Source organism: Ovis aries, chromosome 5 (assembly GCF_016772045.2).
Source record: "Ovis aries strain OAR_USU_Benz2616 breed Rambouillet chromosome 5, ARS-UI_Ramb_v3.0, whole genome shotgun sequence".
Lineage (NCBI taxonomy): Eukaryota > Metazoa > Chordata > Mammalia > Artiodactyla > Bovidae > Ovis > Ovis aries.
Window position 1 is genome coordinate 42,126,283 of NC_056058.1, and position 24,069 is coordinate 42,150,351.

Consider the following 24,069-nt stretch of genomic DNA (forward strand, 5'->3'; position numbering starts at 1 on the left):
ATCAGAAATTAAGACCTGGACTGGTGGGACCAGACTTTAAAGGAAGAGTAGCACTGGACCCTAATATACAAAACAGAAAGTACACAAAAAGGGCAAAGTAAGAGTTGAAAAAGTATAGAGAGCACAGTGTTTATCAACTTTAATACAGAAAATCTATTTGATATTTATTAAACTTAGTTTCTCCAGCTATGGTTTGGCATTATACAAAGCATCTTAATGACACAGTAGAGTTAAAAAGATCTTTACAAATTGAAATGTGATACCCTTGTCTCCAAATATTTTAATTGCCATAAATTTGTTTAAAAATACACATTAAACGCATGTTTGACACTCTAAACTTTCTATAATCTCAATACCACAAAATACATATAATATACTATACAGATGTGGAAAAATCTAGTTAGTATATAATACTTTGCTCACCATTAACAGCTTTATTACGTGAAACGCACATACTGACTTAGAAATCCTAGCTTTTGAGCCCCAAAGTACCTCTGAAATTTTAATGTATTGCAACAAATAAAAATCACAGTATATAATTCAAATTTTGGTTGAAAATGTCAGATGCCTAAATATTTTGGATAAAATAAATGTAAAACAAAGATTTGGATCATGTATAAAACAAAGGCATCCTATCAGACACTAACAGTACCTTTCTGCAGAATCAACAAGGCTTTTAATTTATCAGTGGCATTACCTCCCCTCCAAAACCCTCCCCAAAGGTCAAACCATTATTCACCAAATAATTTTAATTAAAAAAAAAGGATTTTCAATAAATATATAAGTATTTATGTCCTCCATATACAAAATTTCTTAAAACCATTCAAAACGGAGGCTGGATAGAAATTTTCATAACTGTGCTTACCAACCCCACATCTGGTCCTCAAAGGTGACGCCTTTTCAGGCACTGCCACCTCGGCCAGCTCTGTTGGTGAGCCCTGCCCATTCCTACCCTACCTCGACCCCAGTACTGTTGAATGCTCATGTCAATGATCTGCCAGGTGTGTGCATGAAGTTGTAAAATGGGGACACTTGAACAGCAACAACAAACTCAACAGTATGGATAATTATGGCATTGATCTGAAAGGCAGCATTTCCAAATAGACATTTTCCAGAGAGGAACATAGCAGGTAGAAAATTCCAGTGGTAAAAAGCTGAAAAGAAACCCCATGTGGGAGCAGTAAAAGGTCATAACAGAGTATTACTAGAATTTCTTGGTGAGAGCTTTTCCCCCATGCTCTAAATTAGAGCACCTTTTGGCTGTTTCTTTTTAAGAATGGGAATTTATGCTTAGCTGAGGAACGGTGGGCAAGGAGAGGTCAAAGCTGACATTCCCCAAAGTCAACTTCATTATATGACAATTACTTGGGTTGCTATTTTCCGTTGCTTAAAGACTGGTTTAGACTTAACTCTATTGCCTTATTCTGTGACCAAATGCCATCAAAAAGAAAAAAAGAAGATATTCTTTCCGTTCGCTTTTCGGGAGACTGTAAGTTCTTTTTAATTAACCATATGGTTTGAGTGAACAGAATCTGCATTTGCTTTACCAACTATTAATAACTTACTTCCTATAACTTGTCAGCTTGGTTATAGGGTCTAGGGGTCTAAAATGAATTTATCTATTAGTGAATACGTGAAAGAATATTGCTCACAAACATGAACAATTTGGCCTCTTGTCACTATATATTCTAAGTCATTCAATACTTATCTCTTCTATTTATATTACTGAATAGCAACCTTAGATGTGCAATGTTATTATTGGAAAAAATTCTGCCTCTCCAACACATAGATACATGAAACTGAAATGAAATCTGTGTTTCACATAATTAGGGAATATGAGTTATAGGAATCTAGATGGATTTGAAATGTTTTGCTTTGCAATTTACTTAGGATTAAAAAACAATCTTCACCATCTGCCTAAAACATCCTTCCCAGTAGATGTTCCTGGGATCCAGAGGCAAACTTCTATAATTCAAAATACATAATGAGGCCCTTTTGTTCAATTAGCAACTGGAAAATTAAAATCCTTCCCACCCTGTATGAGCCCTATAATACTACAGAAGGGCTCAAATATATTTTAAAAGTTAATTTACTACAAATCATAGTAATTAAGCTTTAACAATCTAAAAGGAATACACATTGCACCCTTGAACATTAATATTCAAGGTGTCAACAAGAAAGTGTCTTAGATCAATAAATAATGTGGAAATAGTTGCACTAAGCTAAAATACTAAACACACACATTTCTGACAAACTAATTTCATGTTTTCATACATACATACATATATATAAAGTGTGTATGTGTATATATCCAAAGTTGCATACCCTCACACTTAGAAGAGTGCACAGCGTACCTCTCCTTTACACAACTAGGCATCACTGACTGGAGCAACTACAGACTGTTCTGAAACTCCACAGAGTGCTGCTGGCCTCCAGAGCCAGAACGTTCATTTACAACAGGTGTGTTTTGCAGGCTCTTGCTTCACAACACAAGCTTATTCAATAAGGTAATTTCTCAAAGTCATTGTCATTAAATACAAAAATGATGCTGTCTGATCTAGCTGATTAGACCTTTCTTTAATGAAAAGAAACAAACGACGATTAAAAAACAACAAACAACAGCAAACCTAATAAAGCCACAAGTGTGTCGTTCAAAGTGCAACCCGAACACCTGTGCATCCATCAGTGAAAGAGCCCCCCAGAGCACAGGCATGTGCGGGCACGTGCACACATTACTCTGGACAGCTTTTACGTTGGAGAATTAAACTAGTGATGGTCCACCTTCTCTACTCTGCAGAAACTACAACTGTGAATTTATCTGAAGTATTCACTGCTTATAAAATCAGTTAACTACTTGCCCAGAAAAAGGTGGCACTGAGGCAAGAAATGGGCTAAATGCTCCCCAGTCAGGCTGGTCCTAGGCTGGACTGTGGCAACTTGAATCACCTGGAGGGGAGTGTTCCCCACAGCCCAGCCTAGGCTGGGCAATATTATACCATGTGACAACTTCCTCCACTGTAATCTGTTTGCTGGTTGCCAGTGGTGTGGCTGCTGCCTCTTGGCATACAAGTGTGGTCTTAAGAGCAGTCAACAGAACAATTTTTAAAATAGTTGCTATTTTTATAATTAACTATGTTAAATACAAGTCTTAGGCTAAGTAAGTTTTAGCTACTTGTCAGAATCAGTTGTAAGTATTTAGAGAACACTGAAGACACCTATTGAGGAAGGAGGAATGGTCGCCCGTAAAGGAGTCCAAAGTACATGCTGGAACAGATGCAGACAGACAGAACTTCTGAGGAGATGGACACAGAGGAGAAGGAGTGGTGTTTCCACAGACTTTTACACTGAAAATTCAATTGTTTAGAAAAGGAGTTTGATCCATCGCCCATTACCACCTAGTGGGAAAACCCTCCACAATTAAAAGCTTGAAAAACTAATTTCCCAAGAATTAACAGTTTTAGAGACAGAATATTTTAGCACAGCACCATAAAACATGCAGGAAATTCTGCTTTAGCAAATTATCAATGTGACCTGGAAAATAAATGTTCCTGCTATCTTTCAGGACTCACAAGAGACTAGAACACACTGGAACTCAGAAGTGCCCCACTGGCTGCTGTTGCTGAAAGTCTAAAAGCTTAAAGGATACTTTTTCCATTTCCAAGATATCACAGAAAATTAAGGAATCAGAGTCAGAGAAATTAGAGAAGAACAGGACAAACATTTGCTTTGATTAACTGTGGCAAGTTTCTTACTGAATAACCACCATGGATCATAGACAAGCTGTCTTCCTAAGGAAAACTGTTCCTAAAACACACTAAGATAAAATTAGCAAGATATTAGAGGCAATTTTCTCCAAGGGAAAATCGTTAAATTCAACATAAATTGAGGATCTGAATCTTCAGTGATATGCAAAAAAAACGAGGTACAAAACCATTAAGAAGCTCAAGATGAGGCCACAGGACAAGAAAAGTTAACTAGCTTTGTAAGTGTAGATTCAGACACAGAGGGGCCACTACACCACTGGGCTTAAGAGATTTTCTATCCTTTCTTTCTCATTTCAGACCTTAGCAATCATCTATAAATAACAGGGCAATCCTTTTTTTTCTGATTGAATGGATTCATTTTTGGAATTGAGAGGACAAACTATTTTTTGAAGCAGCATTACCCAATAGGTTAGACTAAGTCATGTACCAAAGCATTAGCTTTTCTGAAAGAATTAATCTTCATGTGACCCTAAAGGACAACTGAAAAGGAAAGAGAATTTAACATTATTACTATAGAAGACCAACCATACGGGTGATCTGCTCCTAGTGTAAAACTTCATCTGTAAACAATCCACAGAATCTTCATTTAAAGGTAAGATTTAAGGCACACCAGACATGATAGGGGCACTAAAACAAAAGACAAGAAGGTATATTTCTCACCTTTAACTCCTATCTGCACCTTATAAGGGAAAGGTACTTTGATATACAACTCTTAACAGAGCTGGCTTATTAAGCTCTACTCCTGCTCCCCTCCCCTTCCCAAGAGAGCTCACATTGAACCAAGTTAGGTACTTTTCTAGTGCGAATTTTCTGATCCCATCAGAAACACATATCATTGATGAAGGCTTTCAAAATACAAAGGTAGTAAACATAAGATAGGTTTAAAAGGTGAAATTCATCATCTCTATATCAGGCATTAGAACCCTAAGTTGTATAGCAAAAAGCACACACACCAAAGCTCCAGGCCATTTTACATCAGTCACTGCATGCTCCTACCGGAGCATCACAATCTAGTGTGGGAAAAAATTTTTTTAATTAAAATTCTGAAGAGAGATTTTACACTACAAACATCATCAATGAAAGAGACATAGGCAGCAGCCCTCAGGAGTTGGATCATCCTTTGTTCAACAGTAACTTATTCTGTTTCAGTTAAGTGTCAAATTATTAGTAGTAACAACAACAACCAAACATATGGTTTAATAAAATCCATAAGGTTCAAGATTGTCCTTTTATGAAACCCTTCACATGATATGCTTCTCCTAGAAAGTTTGCCTGCCCTCTTTTGTAATGCATTAAATGCAAGTTACAGTCACCTTGTGATTGCTATAGTGTTATTAACACATGTTCACAGTTCTTGAAATAATGCATACCAAATCAGAAACATTTCACTTTACATTCACATAGACTGCCATCTTCTCATATTTAAGTGATTTTCCATGTGTAGAAGAATATCCTTAATATTGTACTAAGTATAAATTCTGCAATAATAAAATTGTACTTAAGATCTGAAGTAGTATCAGGTAGTAGGTGTAGAAAGAACATGTCCATATTCTAGATAAACCAACTCTTACTCTTAGAAGAGCTACCACAAAAAGACATTACTTTTAGGTAACAAAGCTCCCAAAGTATATAAATAAAGTCTACATTAAATGTACATAAAATATTCAACAGAGTAAATTTATAGGCAGAAATAACTAAGTTTTAAACTACCCCCAATCTGGGAACTTAAAAAAAATTAATAAATAGAATTTCAACAAATTAGTAATGAACTGCAACTGAAATTTCAATCTTATTATAGATCATTGAAACCAACTATCAACATGCTGCAGATTTAAAAGCATTTAAATAAATTTTCATATTGGGAATATTAAAGGGTCAAATGACATGACTTTGGGTTATTAAAAAAAAAATTGCAGGAACCAGGGAAGAGAAAACCATTCCTCATTCTTAGTGTCAACTAGGTGGTGTGTTATGGCAGTTTTCCTTCGTGACATGACACAGTGTTGTGGAGAAAATCAGAGGCAACGAGATTGTGTTCAGTTCAGGATATCAACTTGGCATCTTGGCGAAGCCAGTGCAGTCCCTGCCGGGTGTAACGAACTAGGTCTGTCATGATGCTTGCATTAAAGATGAGAGGGCCCATTACTTTATCCAGTTCAGCAAAGAATTCTAGAAAACCAAAAACACTCATTAAATGATGCACACTCTTTTCAATCAGTGCTTTAAAGTTTTTAGTCTAGATTGTAAAAAACTATTCATATAAAGTAAAAGATATTTCCTCCTACACTAAAATGATTAACTGTTCATGCTTTATAACAAATCATCCCATAGTCAATCAAGTTACATCTTTTCCCTAAGTCACAAAACATTTTAAAAAGACTAAATGGTCAGGAATTAAGAGTTACACATATAAACAAAATGTCACCGATGGAAATTGCTACTACAAAGCAAACATGATTAAAATGGAGACCTAATTATACAAGGTAGTCACACTATACTATTACTCAAAACATTCTCTGTGAACAACTTTTATATACGAAGCAAGTGGTATGAAAAAGCAAGATGTTGTTATCTACAAGTTTCCCCCATTAGAGCCCCTGTGAAGTTAGATACGTACAATAGCCTGTGTCCAATCTTTCTGCTGTAATCATGTCATACAACTTTAATGAACTGAATCTCATGTTTTAAACAGTAGTTTTAAAATGTAAGAGATAGAAATGACATGATTCTTTCTATGTGAACAAAATTAGACTGATGTATATGTAAGGCAGGGGGTAGAGAGGAGGAAAGAATGACAGTATCCTAACCTTTGATCCCAACACCATTCTGGGAGAAAACAGAGGGATGTAGGACTCAGTGAGGACAGTTTTTATATGCACAATGATAATAAAGACCTTAGTATACTATATATAAGAAGTAATCAAACAGTTGAGGAGAAAAGGATTTCCTTTATAGAACTCCAGCTAATAAACTGGTGATGAATTTTCTATTTCCTAATGGAATAACACATGTAGGTGATATTCATCAATGGATGCTAAAAGCCTAAGTTAAATAGTTTAACATTTTAAAGTTTACATCAAACTGAATCAGGCAAACACCAGCTGAATGGTCAAATACTGCTAAGACTAAAAAAGGAATAACCATTATATAACTCATAGTATGATTTAATAGGAAATATAGAGTTCAGTTCAGTTCAGCTCAGTTCAGTCGCTCAGTCGTGTCCGACTCTTTGTGACCCCATGAATTGAAGCATGCCAGGCCTTCCTGTCCATCACCAACTCCTAGAGTTCACCCAAACTCATGTCCATTGAGTCGGTGATGCCATCCAGCCATCTCATCCTCTGTCGTCCCCTTCTCCTGCCCCCAATCCCTCCCAGCATCAGAGTCTTTTCCAATGAGTCAAGTCTTTGCATGAGGTGGCCAAAGTACTGGAGTTTCAGCCTCAGCATCAGTCCTTCCAAAGAACACCCAGGACTGATCTCCTTCAGAATGGACTGGTTGGATCTCCTTGCAGCCCAAGGGACTCTCAAGAGTCTTCTCCAACACCACAGTTCAAAAGCATCAATTCTTTGGCGCTCAGCTTTCTTCACAGTCCAAATCTCACATCCATACATGACTACTGGAAAAACCATAGTCTTGACTAGACGGACCTTTGTTGGCAAAGTAATGTCTCTGCTTTTCAATATGCTATCTAGGTTGGTCATAATTTTCCTTCCAAGGAGTAAACGTCTTTTAATTTCATGGCTGCAATCACCATCTGCAGTGATTTTGGAGCCCAGAAAAATAGTCTGACACTGTTTCCACTGTTTCTCCATCTATTTCCCATGTAGTGATAGGACCAGATGCCATGATCTTCGTTTTCTGAATGTTGAGCTTTAAGCCAACATTTTCACTCTCCTCTTTCACTTTCATCAAGAGGCTTTTTAGTTCCTCTTCACTTTCTGCCATAAGGGTGGTGTCATCTGCATATCTGAGGTTATTGAGATTTCTCCCGGCAATCTTCATTCCAGCTTGTGCTTCTTCCAGCCCAGCGTTTCTCATGATGTGCTCTGCATAGAAGTTAAATAAGCAGGGTGACAATATACAGCCTTGATGTACTCCTTTTCCTATTTGGAACCAGTCTGTTGTTCCATGTCCAGTTCTAACTGTTGCTTCTTGACCTGCATACAGATTTCTTAAGAGGCAGGTCAAGTGGTCTGGTATTCCCATCTTTTTCAGAACTTTCCACAGTTTCTTGTGATCCACACAGTCAAAGGCTTTGGCATAGTCAATAAAGCAGAAATAGATGTTTTTCTGGAACTCTCTTCCTTTTTTGATGATCCAGCGGATATCGGCAATTTGATCTCTGGTTCCTCTGCCTTTTATAAAACCAGCTTGAACATCTGGGAGTTCACAGTTCACGTATTGCTGAAGCCTAGCTTGGAGAATTTTGAGCACTACTTTACTAGCATGTGAGATGAGTGCAATTGTGTGGTAGTTTGAGCATTCTTTGGCATTGCCTTTCTTTGGGATTGGAATGAAAACTGACCTTTTCCAGTCCTGTGGCCACTGCTGAGTTTTCCAAATTTGCTGGCATATTGAGTGCAGCACTTTCACAGCATCATCTTTCAGGATTTGAAATAGCTCAACTGGAATTCCATCACCTCCACTAGCTTTGTTCATAGTGATGCTTTCTAAGGCCCACTTGACTTCACATTCCAGGATGTCTGGCTCTAGGTGAGTGATCATACCATTGTGATTATCTGGGTCGTGAAGATCTTTTTTGTATAGTTCTTCTGTGTATTCTTGCCACCTCTTCTTATTATCTTCTGCTTCTGTTAGGTCCATTCCATTTCTGTCCTTTATCGACCATCTTTGCATGAAATGTTCCCTTGGCATCTCTAATTTTCTTGAAGAGATCTCTAGTCTTTCCCATTCTGTTGTTTTCCTCTATTTCTTTGCATTGATCGCTGAGGAAGGCTTTCTTATCTCTCCTTGCTTTTCTTTGGAACTCTGCATTCAGATGCTTATATCTTTCCTTTTCTCCTTTGCTTTTTGCTTCTCTTCTTTTCATAGCTATTTGTAAGGCTTCCCCAGAGAGCCACCTTGCTTTTTTTGCATTTCTTTTCCATGGGGATGGTCTTGATCCCTGTCTCCTGTACAAAGTCATGAACCACTGTCCATAGTTCATCAGGCACTCTATCAATCAGATCTAGTCCTTTAAATCTATTTCTCACTTCCACTGTATAATCATAAGGAAGTTGATTTAGGTCATAGCTGAATGGTCTAGTGGTTTTCCCTACTTTCTTCAATTCCACCTATGAAAAGTTCTTACCTAAAATAATGAACTTGACTCTAATCAAGTCTCACGATATTAACTATCAGTATGAATGAGGGGGACAGAAGAGCAAGCTAAACAATACCATGAGGAAGTAATCAGCAAAATCCAGAATCTGATGCATTCTATGGTACAGTTTCTCCTTGATATCAATGGCATGCCCCTCCCCGCCAAAGAAACAGAAGAACGGAAGATACTTAAAAAATTGATCAATGAATGTTTGGATCCTGTTTGAAACAAACCCAACTGTTTAAAGAAAAAAGGCATACTTCAAACAATAGGAAATCTAAGGGGAGATTATGTCTTAGAAGACATAAAGGAGTTAGCTTTAAAATAAACCAGGGTAAAGAAAAACATGATGGGGGTGATGAGGAGGGATGGTGGGGGGAAAAGAAAACAAGATTAGCAAACTGCTATATTGCTGAAAATGAAGTTGAGTAAAAGGTACATGGGATCGTTATACCATTCTCTTCCTTATTTAGTCAGTGTTTGAAAATTAGCATAAAATATGTAGGTAGACAGGCAGGCAAGTAAGAATGTAAACAATAGTAGGGGGAAGGAAGAAGGAAAGGGAGGGAGGAATGGAGAGATGAAAGGAAAAATGATGCTAGAAAACTGGCATCAGGGAGAAGAATGTAATGTAGGGATAACTTAAGAATTTCATCTTGTAACCTTTCCTGAGTTGTAGTGACAATATTTAAAATTTTAGAAACAAACCAGGTTTTTAGAAACACAAACTTCCTCCCACCATTACCCCTCTTTAGGAATCAGAATTTTTCATTTTCATCTGATGCTATAAGCATTATATTTAAATATACTCTGTGACAAAAGTATACTTGCTTGATTGGCTACTTAAAGTTTTCTACAAAGGAGCTGCCTGAATAGATGCTACATACACATATTTGCTAAAAAACATCTACTGAAGTGTTTATTCTGTACTTTTTCAAAGATCTTTAATACTTCCTAATTCTTAGTGTTCTTAGTTTGGGAGATAACAAGGTGCAATGATCTAATATTAAAGAATGCTAGACAGAAGGCTATTCATTTTATGGTCTCTTTTATCATGTAAGTTTCTTCCAATATATCTTCAAAAATCCAGTATGAACATGTTTTCTTATATATTAAATACTTCATATGTATAAGATGTCTGGATATACTCCTTTGCCCATAGCCAAATTTACCTTAACTGTCCCAGGACAGATTATACATTTTATTACTTTTATAGTATAAGCTGCAATTAAATGTGGCTGAACAAACGCATATTTGTCTTAGACCAAAACTATTTTTTGTTTAATTTGTGTCACCACTATAGTGCAAGGTATTTTTTTGACAAAACTCAGTACATTTACATGATTGATAAGCAATGGAGATCAGCAAACTGACTGTCATTAACTCTAGACTAGATAATAAACTAAATGTACAAGAGAAACTTAATTTAACTATTCCATAAAATCTCTTTTTAACAATTCCATCCTTCAGAGTCTCTCCAGAGACCTCCTTACCTTTTTGCTCTTTGGAAAGCTGTTCGGCTTGGTCCCAAATTTCAGTGGCATAGAGGAAGTTGGATGTAACCTGAACATAGCTGGCTGCCATGTGGTGGATCCTCTGTGGAATGGTCACTGAAGAACCACTTGCTGAAGCACTACTGGCTCCAGAAGAATAATTTCCTGAATTGCCTGGTGACAGCTTTGGAGAAACAGGGGAAGGCATCCCAACAGCTTTGCTACACACAGAGAAACAGGAAGTTTATTCATATAGAAAATGATGAATGTGAGGAAATTAATGTATGACTGGTTCTTCCTACATGAAGGCTTTTAAAATTTGAAGGTTCTTTTAAACTAAAAGGGAACTGTACTTCCAAAGAAGTACAGGTTCTTTTAAATAAATACTTAGCTCACTAAAGTGTTTATTGTGAGTTATTATTTTATCAAGACTCTTTGGTTTAACCAATGGCAACAGTACAAAAGATGGGAAAGAAGTGAGGAAGTCATATACTTTGGTAAGAGCTGTTCCAAGACTTAGAAGCTAGATCATATCACTCTCAGCTCAACATACTTTCCACCTATCTGGGGATATAATTAGGTACTTCCCAATTGTTTTATAGAAAGCTGAATGGATTAACAATATGAGATTTCATGGTAGTTTTTATCCTTTCTGTGGATGAGTGGGATGGAGGTTATGTGGGAATGGAGGACAAACCATAATCAGGCCACTGTTATTAAATTTTGGCAGTGTCCAGACATGAACAAAGATAAGTGCAAGGTGATAAAACTCCAACTAGCCACAGAAATAAAGCTGAGAAAGGTTGAGGAGTTGTAAAAAAAAACAAAACAACTCAGACTTCTACAGGTGAAATGTTCCTTCTCTAATCTTTCTAAGAGCATGTTTAAGATATTTTCAACTTAAAAAAAAAATGATAATGGTAAAGAATCCGCCTGTAATGTGGGAGACCTGGGTTCGATCCCTGGGTTGGGAAGATCCCCTGGAGAAGGGAATGGCGACCCACTTCAGTATTCTGGCCTGGAGAATTCTATGGACAGAGGAGCCTGGCAAGCTATAGTCCATGGGGTCACAAAGAATTGGATATGACTGAGCGACTTTCACTTTCACAAAAAGTACCTTTTTTGGAAAGTGGCGAAACCTATTCCACTTTCACATAAAAATAAACTTGTCACATAAAATTTTACAGAATAAAATTTACCTACCTTCCCAAGCCTGGTGATGGTGCTTGAGAGTTATTGTAAGAATTCTGTGGAGAAAAGAAAATGTACTTAATAATTAAAAAAAAAAAGTAATTTATGAAGTACTCTTTATTTAAGTATAATAAATATATTCAAAAGCATTGGGCCAGTACTGATCTTAAGAAACCAAAATGTGTGTGTGTGTGTGTGTGTGTGTGTGTGTGTATGTGCAACAGAAGGACGTTATTTAGATAATAGCGGGGGTGTTCTGGAAGACTGAAAAGGGAGAGACAAAGAATGAGTAACATTCAGATGGATAAAGAAGAGGGGAGAAGGCGTAGAGCAAGGCAAGTCATCCTGTGTACAAAGGCTGCAGACAAGAGAGTGTATATGAGCCAAACAATTTACCTGGAGTAAACTTCAGAAAAGAAAGAGGGAGAGTGGGAGAGAGATTGATCTTGAAGGCCTTGTAGGTCAGAGTAAGAATCTTTCACTTGACCCTACAGGCAATGCTAAGCTATTAAAGCATTCCAAGTCATTATCAGGGCTGAATTTTAGGAAGACTTATGTAGGGCTATCATGAAAAAACATTAGGTTTTGTGATAAAAATAGATTATATACATTGAAAGATTACTAAGGGCTACTGTATATTGCTACATAGTTTCCACAATCAGATATGTGTGCATTTTAAACCTCAAACTATTTGAAAGTTCCCAAACAGTAGTACTTCCTCTCCTTTGACAGGAAAAACATGAGGGCACTTCTGAGGCGGCAATAGGAGACTTTACAAATTTTGTCTCCTGGGAAACAGATACTCTTACTGTGTACTTACCTTCAGATGCTCTGTCAGCGTCTTTGAATACTTCAGAGCAGTTTCCTTCTTCAGTTTGAAGAGCCTCAGGTACAGCAAAGACTGGCATCGTAGGCTAGCCAATGGAAAAGGACAGCTTATTTACCAGGACAACAGACTCTGGCCACATCGCATAGACAAGCTTCACATTGCGCCAGAGTACACAAGTGATTCATGTGAGCAGACCATGGCATAAGGTCAATGACACTAACTCTTAGGCAAAACCAAAAGGTGTGATCTTATTATGGTACACAACCTAGGGAGGGAAAGGAAGAGGAAGAGACCTAGGACTAGCCTCCTATTTGTTGACATTCAAAAATCAAAACCTCATCCCCAGGACACCAATGTGTCATTTATAACATAGGGACTAAAAATCACTGCGGGGGAATTTCCTGGCAGTCCAGTGGTTAGGATTCAGTGCTTCATCTTTCTCTGTTGTGGTCCAGGTTTAATCCCTGGTCAGGAAACTAAGATCCTATATAAGCCGTATGGCACAGCCACCTCTTCCCTCAATAACCACCCCCCCAAAAAAACTTCAGAGCATAATCTCTACATTAAACTAAAAATAATTTAAAACAACAAAACTAGGAACTCAACTGTAATATTACAACTCTGAAGTAACATATGTAAAACTTACAAAGGCCCTGCATGGCCATCACTGCCTACCTCTCCAGTCACTTTCACTTACTTCTCCTGGGTCTTTTAGTTTCCTGACACAAGGTTTCCAGTTTCTTTTCACTATCCAGCCCTTGTAAATGTTTCCTCTACCTAAGGACTAAGTATCCCTACAGTTTACCTTTACAGTTATATAAACTTTTCCTTCAAAGTACTGAATTCATGTACTTGTGTGGTTATTTGATTAATTTCTGTCTCTTCACACTATACCCTGGACTCCATGACAAATAGGACTGTGCCAGTTTTTTTCTACAGCTGCTCTCCCACTTGTTAAACCCAGTACCTGGTAAAGTAAATAACCATGATTGATAAACTCTCTCTCTGGGGATAAGCAAACAAGTCATTTCTTTATTCTGAGCAAGCTAGATGTTTGCTACCTGAGGTAAGGAATGCGGGCGCGCAAAGTCGCTTCAGTTGTGTCTAACTCTTTGCAACTCTATAGACTATAGCCCGTGAGATTCCTCTGTTCATGAGATTCTCCAGGCAAAAATATTGGAATGGGTTGCCATGCCCTCCTTTAGAGGATCTTCCCAACCTGGGGACTGAACCCCATCTCCTGCAACTCCTGCATTGCAGGTAGATTCTCTACTGCTGAGCTGCCAGGGAAGCCCCAAAGGTAAGGTATATGTATATGTAAATGGAGGGAGAGGATACCAAAAGAAGAGCCTGGATTTTTTATAGTGTCCATCTTTACTGAAATACACAATAGAAGCCTCAGAGTTTAAAAAAAAAAAAAGTAAACTATAGTCAAATCCAAAAAAAGAGCCTAAAAAAGTGATTACTTAATAGAAAGTTCTAATATCAGTCTCACTCTACCAAGGCTTTTATTTTGTCAAGAGGGCAACAGAGGAGAGGCTCACAACAATTAAAAATTTTCAGTAGGAATTCTGTTGTTTTCTTCTTGACCCATCAAGAATAGATTTATGACTGGGTTATGGAAGGCCAATTCAAGGATAACTTTCAGAAGAACACAGACAGCACAGTTCCTTACGAAACTGCTTTGTCATCTAGCAGAGGCTAACATGCAACACTTACCAAAGCACTGTAAGTCTTTTATCTGCAGCTGTAGCATCTGGTGCCAAGTAATTCTTTAGCTTCATAGTGTATCTGTGAGATAAGAGAAGAAACAAAGGACACAAAATATAATACTTCATCTGTTTTATGACCTCCTCAGTCCTCTAAACATTAAAATCAAACTTAAAGACAAAAATACCCACTAAAGTGTCTACTTCTCCTTATCCAAGGACAATAAAGGATTAAGGATCCTCTTTGGCTATTATTTTATAAATTAGTCCTTTCCAAGAAAGAACAGAGAAATATTATTGCCAACAATGCAGAAAGTTTCCCCACTTACTTGATGAGCTCCACCGTTTCTGAATACATAAGGAATGGGGATTTGGATTCCTGAGCATTTTTCTCTAATGCATTCCCACATTCAATGAAAGATACCACAGCATCAAGATAGTATACAGCTTTCTCAAACCTATCAGACTGAAGAAAGGAGAATAAAGGTAAATGAGAGCCACACTGATGTGCTACGAGAACAAATGAAGATTTAAGTTAATTTGATTAAATATATAAATATTTACATACCAATGCATCTGCATTGTGCTTTAGCTTTTTTGCTTCTTGTAAATAATGGTCTGCTGAATAATTTCTGCAATGTAAATTTTTTATTTTAAGTAAAATGGGAAATATTTTCCTAAGATAATATTAGTTTTATAGCCCTCAGTTTTCATGTCCTCAAGTAAAGACAAATTACTAAACATTTGATTAGTTTTTCCCTGACGAATGTTTATATTAGGTTAAGAGCATAAATCATTTGAAAGATTGAGAGTAAACAGAATGTAGGTAGGAAAAATACTTTATCAAAATGGAGGGGAAAAAACCCTATGTTACTTATCTGAGACATGAGACAGTCTTTATTTTAAACCTACACTGTTTTACTTAAGAAAGCCTTTAAACAGTAAAGTCAGCAAAGGTGGACTACTGGAAGGTACATTATTCACATTCTCCATGAGAATCATGAAGGTAAATTAAGTTAAAAGGAGCAATGCTTGGACTTGAAGGTGTCTTTAAAATTAAAAATCTGAATATTCTGTCACAATATCACAGTACAACAATATCACAATACAACCAATTCTTCTGGTCACTGACAGACATTAAAATGAGTTTCTTATATGCTGACTGGAATGATTTCTTAAATGCATAAAAAATCTTATTTATCTTACCTGTCATCAAAGGCAAGCTTCGTTCTCCGAGGCTTAGAAGCATCAGGAGTTGGTGTAGATGGAGGACAGTTAGAAGAACTATTTGGAGCCTTTTCCTGACCAGAAAAATAAAAACAAAAACTACATTGAATATTATGAAATTAAAATTAAACTCAAAGTATTTTTTAGCTCGTGGTTACAAAACAAACAAAATTCCATTGTCTGTGGTAGTTAACTCCCTTGTTATAAAAATTTAAAATTTCATAATGTAAATGTCCTTTTTATGGAATGAGCCCACTTTAAATAACCAAGAATATTACTTATAATATTCAGTTGAGTCACTCAGTCATGTCCGACTCTTTGTGACCCCATGAACCACAGCACGCCAGGCCTCCCTGTCCATCACCAACTCCCAGAGTCTACCTAAACCCACGTCCATTGAGTTGGTGATGCCATCCAACCATCTCATCCTCTACTGTCCCTTTATCCTCCTGCCTCAATCTTTCCCAGCATCAGTGTCTTTTCCAATGAGTCAGCTCTCCGCATCAGGTGGCCGAAGTATTGGAGTTTCAGCTTCAACATCAGTCCTTCCAATGAACACCCAGGAACAATCCATCTCCTTTAGGATGGACTGGCTGGATCTCCTTGCAGTCCAAGGGACTCTCAAAAGCCTTCTATTAGGGGTCTACTATGTGGGAGGCAATGACACTGACACTTGTAAAAACTTAAGGAATACACAAATCTAACATCAATATAGTAGCATTACTTCAGACAAAATTTACTGGTAATAACTGGTCAATGAAAACAATTACAATATCTAACATTTACTATGTACTTACTATTTACTAGGCACTAAGTTAACCAAGTACTTAGTATAACCATTAATCCTTTAACAACCCTATGAAATATGTACTGCTATTAGGATAGATAAAAAGTAGTCTCAAGGAAGCTGAGCAACTTGCCCAAGTCCAAACAGCTTTTAAATAGTATTCCTGGAATTTGGGTTTTAAGTTCAGATCTATCAGATTTCAAAAGCCTAGACACTTTCTTAAATTTTATTCTGCCTCCTATCAACATGTCTATTCTGTCTCCTATCAACAGAGACCTTTAACGCAAGGGCTATGACCCTGTCCTCCCAACAGCTTCCCCTCCGGTCCTATCTTCAATAAATTGAATACACATTTTTTCCCATTAAAAAGCCATAAATAAGTAGAATTTATCCTATGAATTAATAAATGTCTCAACATTAGAAAGCCCAATAATATATATTTTTTATTACTTCTGTTTAAAAGAAACCATGTAACAATTATTTTTTCTTTTCTTGTAAAAGAGTCCTTTCAAGTTCCACCTATCACAGTTTTCTTCAAGAATGAAAAAAAAAGCCCTGAGATTTGAAAAAATACTAAACTCTTTATGGTAAAATCTGCACACTTACCAAATGGCTTCCTGAATACTATTGCAATCTTGGACAGCTTTCCCCCTGTGTTTTATAAACAGACCTATTAAGGTTGGCACAAAAGTAATTGTGGTTCCAACCATGAATTTTAAATCATCACAACTAGGCTCAAACATATCTGTATTAATCAAAATAGGAACCATTATGGTCAACATGTTCTTGCCAACGAGAAATAAGTTTGTCTATTCCTGTAGTGAAAAAATCCATGCTTTGGGATTCCATGAACTCTTGGAAAGCATTTTCTGCGTCCTACTGGCTGTGGAAGCATTTCCCCTGCAAAAAGCTGTTGAAATGCTTGAAGAAGTGGTAGTCGGTTGGTGAGAGGTAAGGTGAATATGGCAGATGGGGCAGCACTTCATAGCCCAATTTGTTCAACTTTTGAAGCGTTGGTTGTTCAACGTGCTGTTGGGCGCTGTTGTGGAGAAGAATTGGGCCCTTTCTGTTAACCAATGCTAGCTGCAGGCATCGCAGTTTTTGGTGCATCTCATCAATTTGCTGAGCATACTTCTCAGATGTTAATAGTGCTGCCGGGATTTAGGAAGCTATAGTGGATCAGACTGGCAGCAGACCACTAAACAATGACCATGACTTTTTTTGGGTGCAACTTTGGCTTTGAGAAGTGCTTTGGAGCTTCTTATTGGTCCAATCACTGCTGCTGCTGGTTGTTGTATAAAATCCACTTTTCACTGCATCTGATTGAGAAATGGTTCATCGTTGTTGCTCAGAAAAAGAGATGACACTTAAAAACGATGATTTTTTTTTGATTTTCAGTCAGCTCAAGCTTTTTCTCCTCCATAATTTGCTTCAAATGCCAAATGACTGTGGAATGGTTGGCAATCTTTTGTGTTGTTGTAAGAGGATCAGCTTCAATGATGGCTCTCAGTCTGTCGTTGTCAACTTCGATAGCTGGCCACTCGCTCATCTTCAAGGTTCTCATCTCCTTTATAAAACTTTTTGAACCACCATTGCACTGTACGTTCATTAGCAGTTTCAGGGTCAAATGCATTGTTGATGTTGCAAGTTGTCTCTGCTGCTTTACCACCCATTTTGAACTCAAATAAGAAAATCACTCGAATTTGATTTTTGTCTAACATCATTTCCATAGCATAAAATAAGTTTAAAATGAATAGTAAGTAATACAAGTCATCAGCAAAAATCATAAAGAAGTGTGCATTAAAATAATGTACAACATAATCATATTTATTTACAAATGTATTCCAATATCAAGTGGCAAATTTCAACAATGTAAAAATCTCAATTACGTATGTACCAACTTAAATATAAGTGCCTATGTTTAAATTTATTGAAGGAAAAATGAAGTTTCTGAAAATAAAGAAAAATTACTATGTGTGGTAAGAAATACTATCTATACTTACAGTGGTTGAGTAAATTTTTGCATTATATATATATAGGAAATCATTCTGTTGTATACCTGAAACTAATACAATGTTATATATCAACTTTATCTCAATTAATTAAAAAAACTGGTAGAAAAGGACTAACAAAATATCAGTCAGCATACAGAAGGTGTGAAAATATCATTAATCTAACTGAATTATACACTGTCTCTAATTCATGTGGAAGACACAGTCTTTTCATTACAAAAATCTACATATACTACGCTGTTTTACAAAGCAACTCAACAAATTTCAAAAGATTACTGCACGCGGATCACTTTCTAGCCCCTTCTACAAGGTAGAAGTACTAATCAAAAGACAACCAGAAAATCTCTGTATGTTTGGAAACTGAGTAACACACTTAAGTAACTCTTGGACCAAAGATGGAATCACACAAGAAATTAAAAAACATTTTGAACTGAGTTATAAAAATAGTATATACCAAGTCTTGAAGATGCAGCTAAAGCAGTAATTAGAGGAAAATATATAGTCTAACTGCTTATGTTTGAATATTAGAGAAAAAGAGCTTACAATTAATTTTGAAAAACAAGCTTAGTATCCATCTTTAAAAGTTAATAAACAGAACAGCAAAACAAAAAGACATAAGGAAATTATAAAGAGTATAAGTTAATGATATAGAAAATAAAACAAACTATAGTGAATAAAGACAAAGAAAGCCTGTTTTTTTGAAAAAGACAAGTAAAAGTGATAAGCCTCTGATGAAACTGATGAAAGAAGAGAAAGACGGTACAGAAAACTAAAATTAAAAATAAAAGACAATATAAGAAGCAATGTTAAAGATATGAAAAATAAAAGACTATAATGAACAAAATTTATGCCAACATATTTCAAAAATTTGGTATCAGCAAATATCTAGAGAAACAGAAAATAAAAATTATATGTAATTTTGGTTTTTCATATTATCTAATTCTATCCAGTAAGTTAAACACTGGATAAAGTGCAAACAAGTGAGACACAAATCCCTGCTTTCAAGAAGCTGACAAGAGAAGAGACATAGACATTGAATTTTACCTATGAGATAACAGAAACCAAATGAGCAGAAGAACTCACTTAATGAGTACATTTTAAAATGAAAGAAAGAAAGAGAGAGAAGAGATTTAAAAGAAGAAGCATACAGGTCTCAAATCCTACAGTTCAAGGATGGGAAATAGAGAAAGAGCCAGCCAGCAGGTAAACAGAGAACTAAGTCAGTGAAGGAGGCCCACAGAACAGGTTCCTCAAGAACACTATCTAAACTGCTATGGAAGCGGTCCAGCTGGAGAAAAAGCCTTCGGTATATCTCAATTTGAGACGTTGTTCACAATTTAAATTACCTCAAAATTTAAAAGATTTAATCACCACATTTAATAAGCACAACTAACTGCCTTTGTCAATTTTTTCAACTGTTAAACAGTTGCTTATTTTAAGTCACAAATAATAATGCAGTAAATTATATACTTAAAAAATCTAGGTATTTTCTTAACTTTTTCAGGGAGTTTGCTCCTGACCAGATCACCTTAGAAAGCAATGAAAAACCTGATAAACAAATTCAGTATTAGAGCCTAAGTACAACCTTGAAAAAGCTTCTCTGATCTAGTTATGCACCCACAAACATTAAGAATATTCCCCTACCTGATGATCATGCTCTAGGGCTAATTCCAGTGCTAGCTCAGCTAAAGAATATTTTTCTTCTTCATGAAGCCAAATGGTTGCTTTAGCACTTTATGTAGTATAACTAGCTTGTAAAATCTAACTCTAAATGATCCAAAGACAATTTAAAACCATAGATAAGAATGCAATCAGAACAACTGGAGTTATTTATAAATTTGATCATAATCAACTGTTCTTCCATAACCAACTTTTCCAATTATGGAAAACCAACTTTTCCAACTTCTGCCTTAACCAATAATATGCGTGTGTCCAGATGACTTCATTCCTTTCATGGTCTCAGATCACAGACTACGACATTTTGAGAGTAAAAATGAACAGATCTGTAAGATTAGTAAGATGTTTAAAAATTTTTCAAAGCATAGTTACCTTGGAGAAGTCACATGGCAAGAGTTTTTTCAAAAGGCTCAGGTCCCTCAGTGCCTTACCTTGACCTCCTTAGAGATACTGGAAGTCTTCCCTTCAGTCCTCTTCTGCTTTGATGCGGAGGAACTGTTTTTGCTGCTGCCACTATTTTCCTTGTTGCTGTTATTACTTGACTTTAAAGAAGAAGACTGACTAATAGTCCTCTTCCGAGAGCCATGCTCTGTTTTTGGATCTTTTGAAGGAACAGGCCCAGCAGGAGAAGGCAATAAATCTTTTTCTTTAGCAGTACTCTGTTTAGATGACCTGCCAAACCAAACAAATGCCCTCATTTCTCCACACAGTCATGTAAGAGTGATGGACTTTTCCCATTTGACTTTGCCTCTATTCAAGATAAATTTGTTTTTCCCTATTTGATTATTAGAACATATGATTTCTATAAAACAAAATAAAACTATAAATTTTAAGAGGGCAGATATCTTCTCCAGTGTTTCCTCCCCATTATGGTTGTATACTCAGTGCCTAAACCTTGGTCTGCCACACACAAGTATTCAATAAATAGTGATTGAATAAAAACAAAAAGAGGAATGGTGAATGTCTCCCGCAGCTATACATAAGCTTGCCATCTGACCTGAAAGTGGTAAAGCTTTACTTTAATTCTTATCCTATGAATACTTCCTATTCTCCTAAAAAGAGAGATAAAGTGACTGAATCTTGCTTTTCATCCCAATTAACTAAAAGCAAAACCTCCCACTATTTGGTATATGACTGTGTACAGAAATGTGTAACATATACATACTAAATGGAATATTCTAAGAGCACATTAGAAAGTACCCAGCAGCAAATAACACACATAGATCAACACACACATTAACATGTTTTGTAGACATACTCTTTGCTGCTGGATGGTTTGTGGCCTGCCATATTCTTGTCCTCTGTTTTAGGTTTCTTGCTCTCATTGGCTCGGTTATCATCTTCATTCTGGATGAAAAACAGGGGGAAAAAAAGGCAGTTAGGTTTTGATTTTTATTCATCTAATTTCAGTTTTCAGTGCTAGTCACCCTCAAACAGTTAATCTCTGATATACTTCAGAAAGAAGATAAATGTGAAGTGAAAGAACTCATTTAAACAGTGTTAAATAAATTAGGTTTTTAAGTCTGAGAAGAAGTCTCCTATTTTAGATAAGAAAAGCTGAAATGCTGAAACAGTCTTTTAAATGGCATCTTTTCAGTCTCATGATTTGAGGAGGGGGGATGAGATAATTAAGATATAATTCACATATCATAAAATTCATGTGTTGTAAGATTGTCAATATTTTCTTTTTAATGAATGAATATATTCTATTGTATGGATATATCACATTTTATTTATCCATTCATCATTTGAATTTTTCCTACTTTTCAAGTATAGGTTTTTGTGTGGACATGTTTTCACTGTTCTCGGGTATATACGTAGGGATGAAATTGCTGAGTCATAAGGGAATACTGTCTATTTACTTTTTGAGAAACTGTTAAACTAGGTCCCAAAGTGGCTACAATCACTTTACATTCCCATCGGCACTGTCATTCTCCACATCTTCAACAACACTTGTTACTGTCCTTTTTTTTGCTTTTAGCCAAGATTTTTGAAAAACTTTTTTGCTGAAACAAAAGCTATGGGCCTGTCTATAATTATCAAGCTACTATGCTTGGGGAATTTAAGTTTTCCTATTGATTTAAATATCAGGGCACAAATATTGCAAACATCCTGCCATACAAAAGAATTTGTTCCCATACACAAATGATTAAAGTTGGACATGCGAGAACATGAGAAAAAGGAATCAGCATCTTTCATTATCCTTGGCTGGTCTCTTTCTCAGTATTATCTGCTTTATCTTCAAGAACAAAGCAATCTCAAAAATCATCACTGGGAAATATCCTGGTGGTCCAGTGGTTAGGACTCAGCGCTTTCACTGTTGGGGCCTGGAATCAATCCCTGCTGAAGGAATTAAGATCCTGCAAGTTGTATGGCATTCTAGGGGGGAAAAATAATCATCACTAAGTTTCCTGGTGATATACATTTTATAAAATCAAAATTTCATTTACAGGTATTGATATAAAAAAACTTGTGAGGAATACATGCCAATGAGATGTGGGGGAGGTAAGGAGATATGCTTAGTCACTCAGTCATGTCTGACTCTTGGCGACCCCATGGGACTTGTAGCCCACCAGGTTCCTCTGTCCATGGGATTCTCCAGGCAAGAATATTGGAGTGGGTTGCCATTTCCTTCTCCAACAGAGATAAGGGACACTCCTTTTAGAGGAAGGGTTTTTTTTATTACAAGTTATGTATATTGTAAAATTTTAAACAAGAGTAAAATATACTCAGTATATTATATTTTAAATGTCTGAAAAAGTTTATAAAGATTTGTAATACCTTTTTAAAGATAAAAGAACCATTTTTTAAATTCCATAAGAAACATCTTATTTTTTTAAGGAGCAAAATCTATCATATACAAGCTCTTATTTCATATAATTTCTATGAATTATACAGAATAATATAAAATCCCATAACTAAGTCCAGCAATGTGAGGCTGTGGGCTCTAGAATCCAGCAGCCCTAAAGAGTTTACCAGTTGAATAAAGCATCTCTTTACTACAATAATGGAAGCTCTTAGCTATAGTACTGAAAGTAGGAAGCTTCAGTTTTCTAGAAATTCAAATTTTAAAAAATCTTCAACTTTTGAAGATGCAAAAAAAAAAAAAAAGTGTTATTCTCATTTGTCCAAATACATCAGCAATAGCACACAGTACTGTGGTTCCAAGGAAAAAAGAGGGAAAACTGCAGACTCATTTCATTTTAAGAAAATGCTATATTCTTCCTGTCCTCTACATGAGATTCTCAGGGTCAGCTGGGCCTGGGATTTTGTTCTCAGTCCACCTGGTATCCTGTTCACCTGCTCATGTTTTCAATATCTTATAATCGCATTCACACATGTGTATCAAGGAAAATTACACTATTCTTCCATACAAATTAGTAAAATGTACTCTCCTCTAAAGATTTCTCACTAAAGTTGAGAGATCACACTTCTTTCCAAAAAATCTGTCTCTATATGTAAGTTTTTCAGCTCCATTATACGTCCATTATCTTCCAATCACAGATATCCATGAATTTTCATATTTCCTGGGTCTAAAAAAGCTGACCATAAAAGTATACACCAAGCTTTATCTGTAAATCCAAATTATCTTGGAATTATTTAGGGACAAGAGCTGGTTATGTGCCAGCAGATGTTTTTAGTTCTGAACTTGCAGATATGGGTGTTTGAAAAAGCAGAAAAGCTGTGGTACAGCTATGTACAATGGATTGGTGAAATTCTTAAGGACATGTTAAAATTGGTGAGTCAATTTACCAGCTTGAATTTGTAATCTAAAACATGTGACTTGGTCTGGATATAAGAGAGAAGAAAGTGTTATGAAGTGTGACAACCTGGAGAGTATATATCCCAACTACAGACATGTAAAACCAAAATTTTAAAAATGTTGTAAAGGTCAGTTTGCAATCTTTGCTTTGCTCTCACCTCTACATTGGCCAGCACACACTATGAACAGATGTACTGGTTCATTTCTTATCTGATTAGAAACTATAATTCCTTACTAAAGGAGACAGGGAGAGGCACAGTGGTCCTCAAGAGACTCTTGTGTCTGTTGTCT

The 24,069-nt window shown here is 36.3% G+C and overlaps 1 protein-coding gene across 6 annotated transcripts in view; it reads right to left on the minus strand.

The window, feature by feature from the left end:
- Positions 1-129: 129 nt before the first annotated feature.
- The window catches only part of AFF4 (ALF transcription elongation factor 4), a 78,655-nt gene continuing 54,715 nt past the window's right edge, over positions 130-24,069 (minus strand). For 3 of the 6 annotated variants that reach the window (XM_042250515.2, XM_004008791.6, XM_004008792.6), the window contains 10 exons: positions 21,274-21,362; positions 20,447-20,687; positions 15,519-15,613; positions 14,881-14,944; positions 14,642-14,778; positions 14,323-14,394; positions 12,595-12,688; positions 11,787-11,830; positions 10,584-10,804; positions 130-5,933 (listed from right to left, as the gene is read on the minus strand). In XM_042250515.2, the coding sequence (XP_042106449.1) occupies positions 5,806-5,933; positions 10,584-10,804; positions 11,787-11,830; positions 12,595-12,688; positions 14,323-14,394; positions 14,642-14,778; positions 14,881-14,944; positions 15,519-15,613; positions 20,447-20,687; positions 21,274-21,362 (1,185 nt within the window). In that variant the 3' untranslated portion in view covers positions 130-5,805. Of the gene's footprint in view, positions 10,805-11,786; positions 11,831-12,594; positions 12,689-14,322; positions 14,395-14,641; positions 14,779-14,880; positions 14,945-15,518; positions 15,614-20,446; positions 20,688-21,273; positions 21,363-24,069 lie in introns of all 6 variants that reach the window. The other 3 variants (XM_060416500.1, XM_060416498.1, XM_060416499.1) reach the window with 1 other exon arrangement.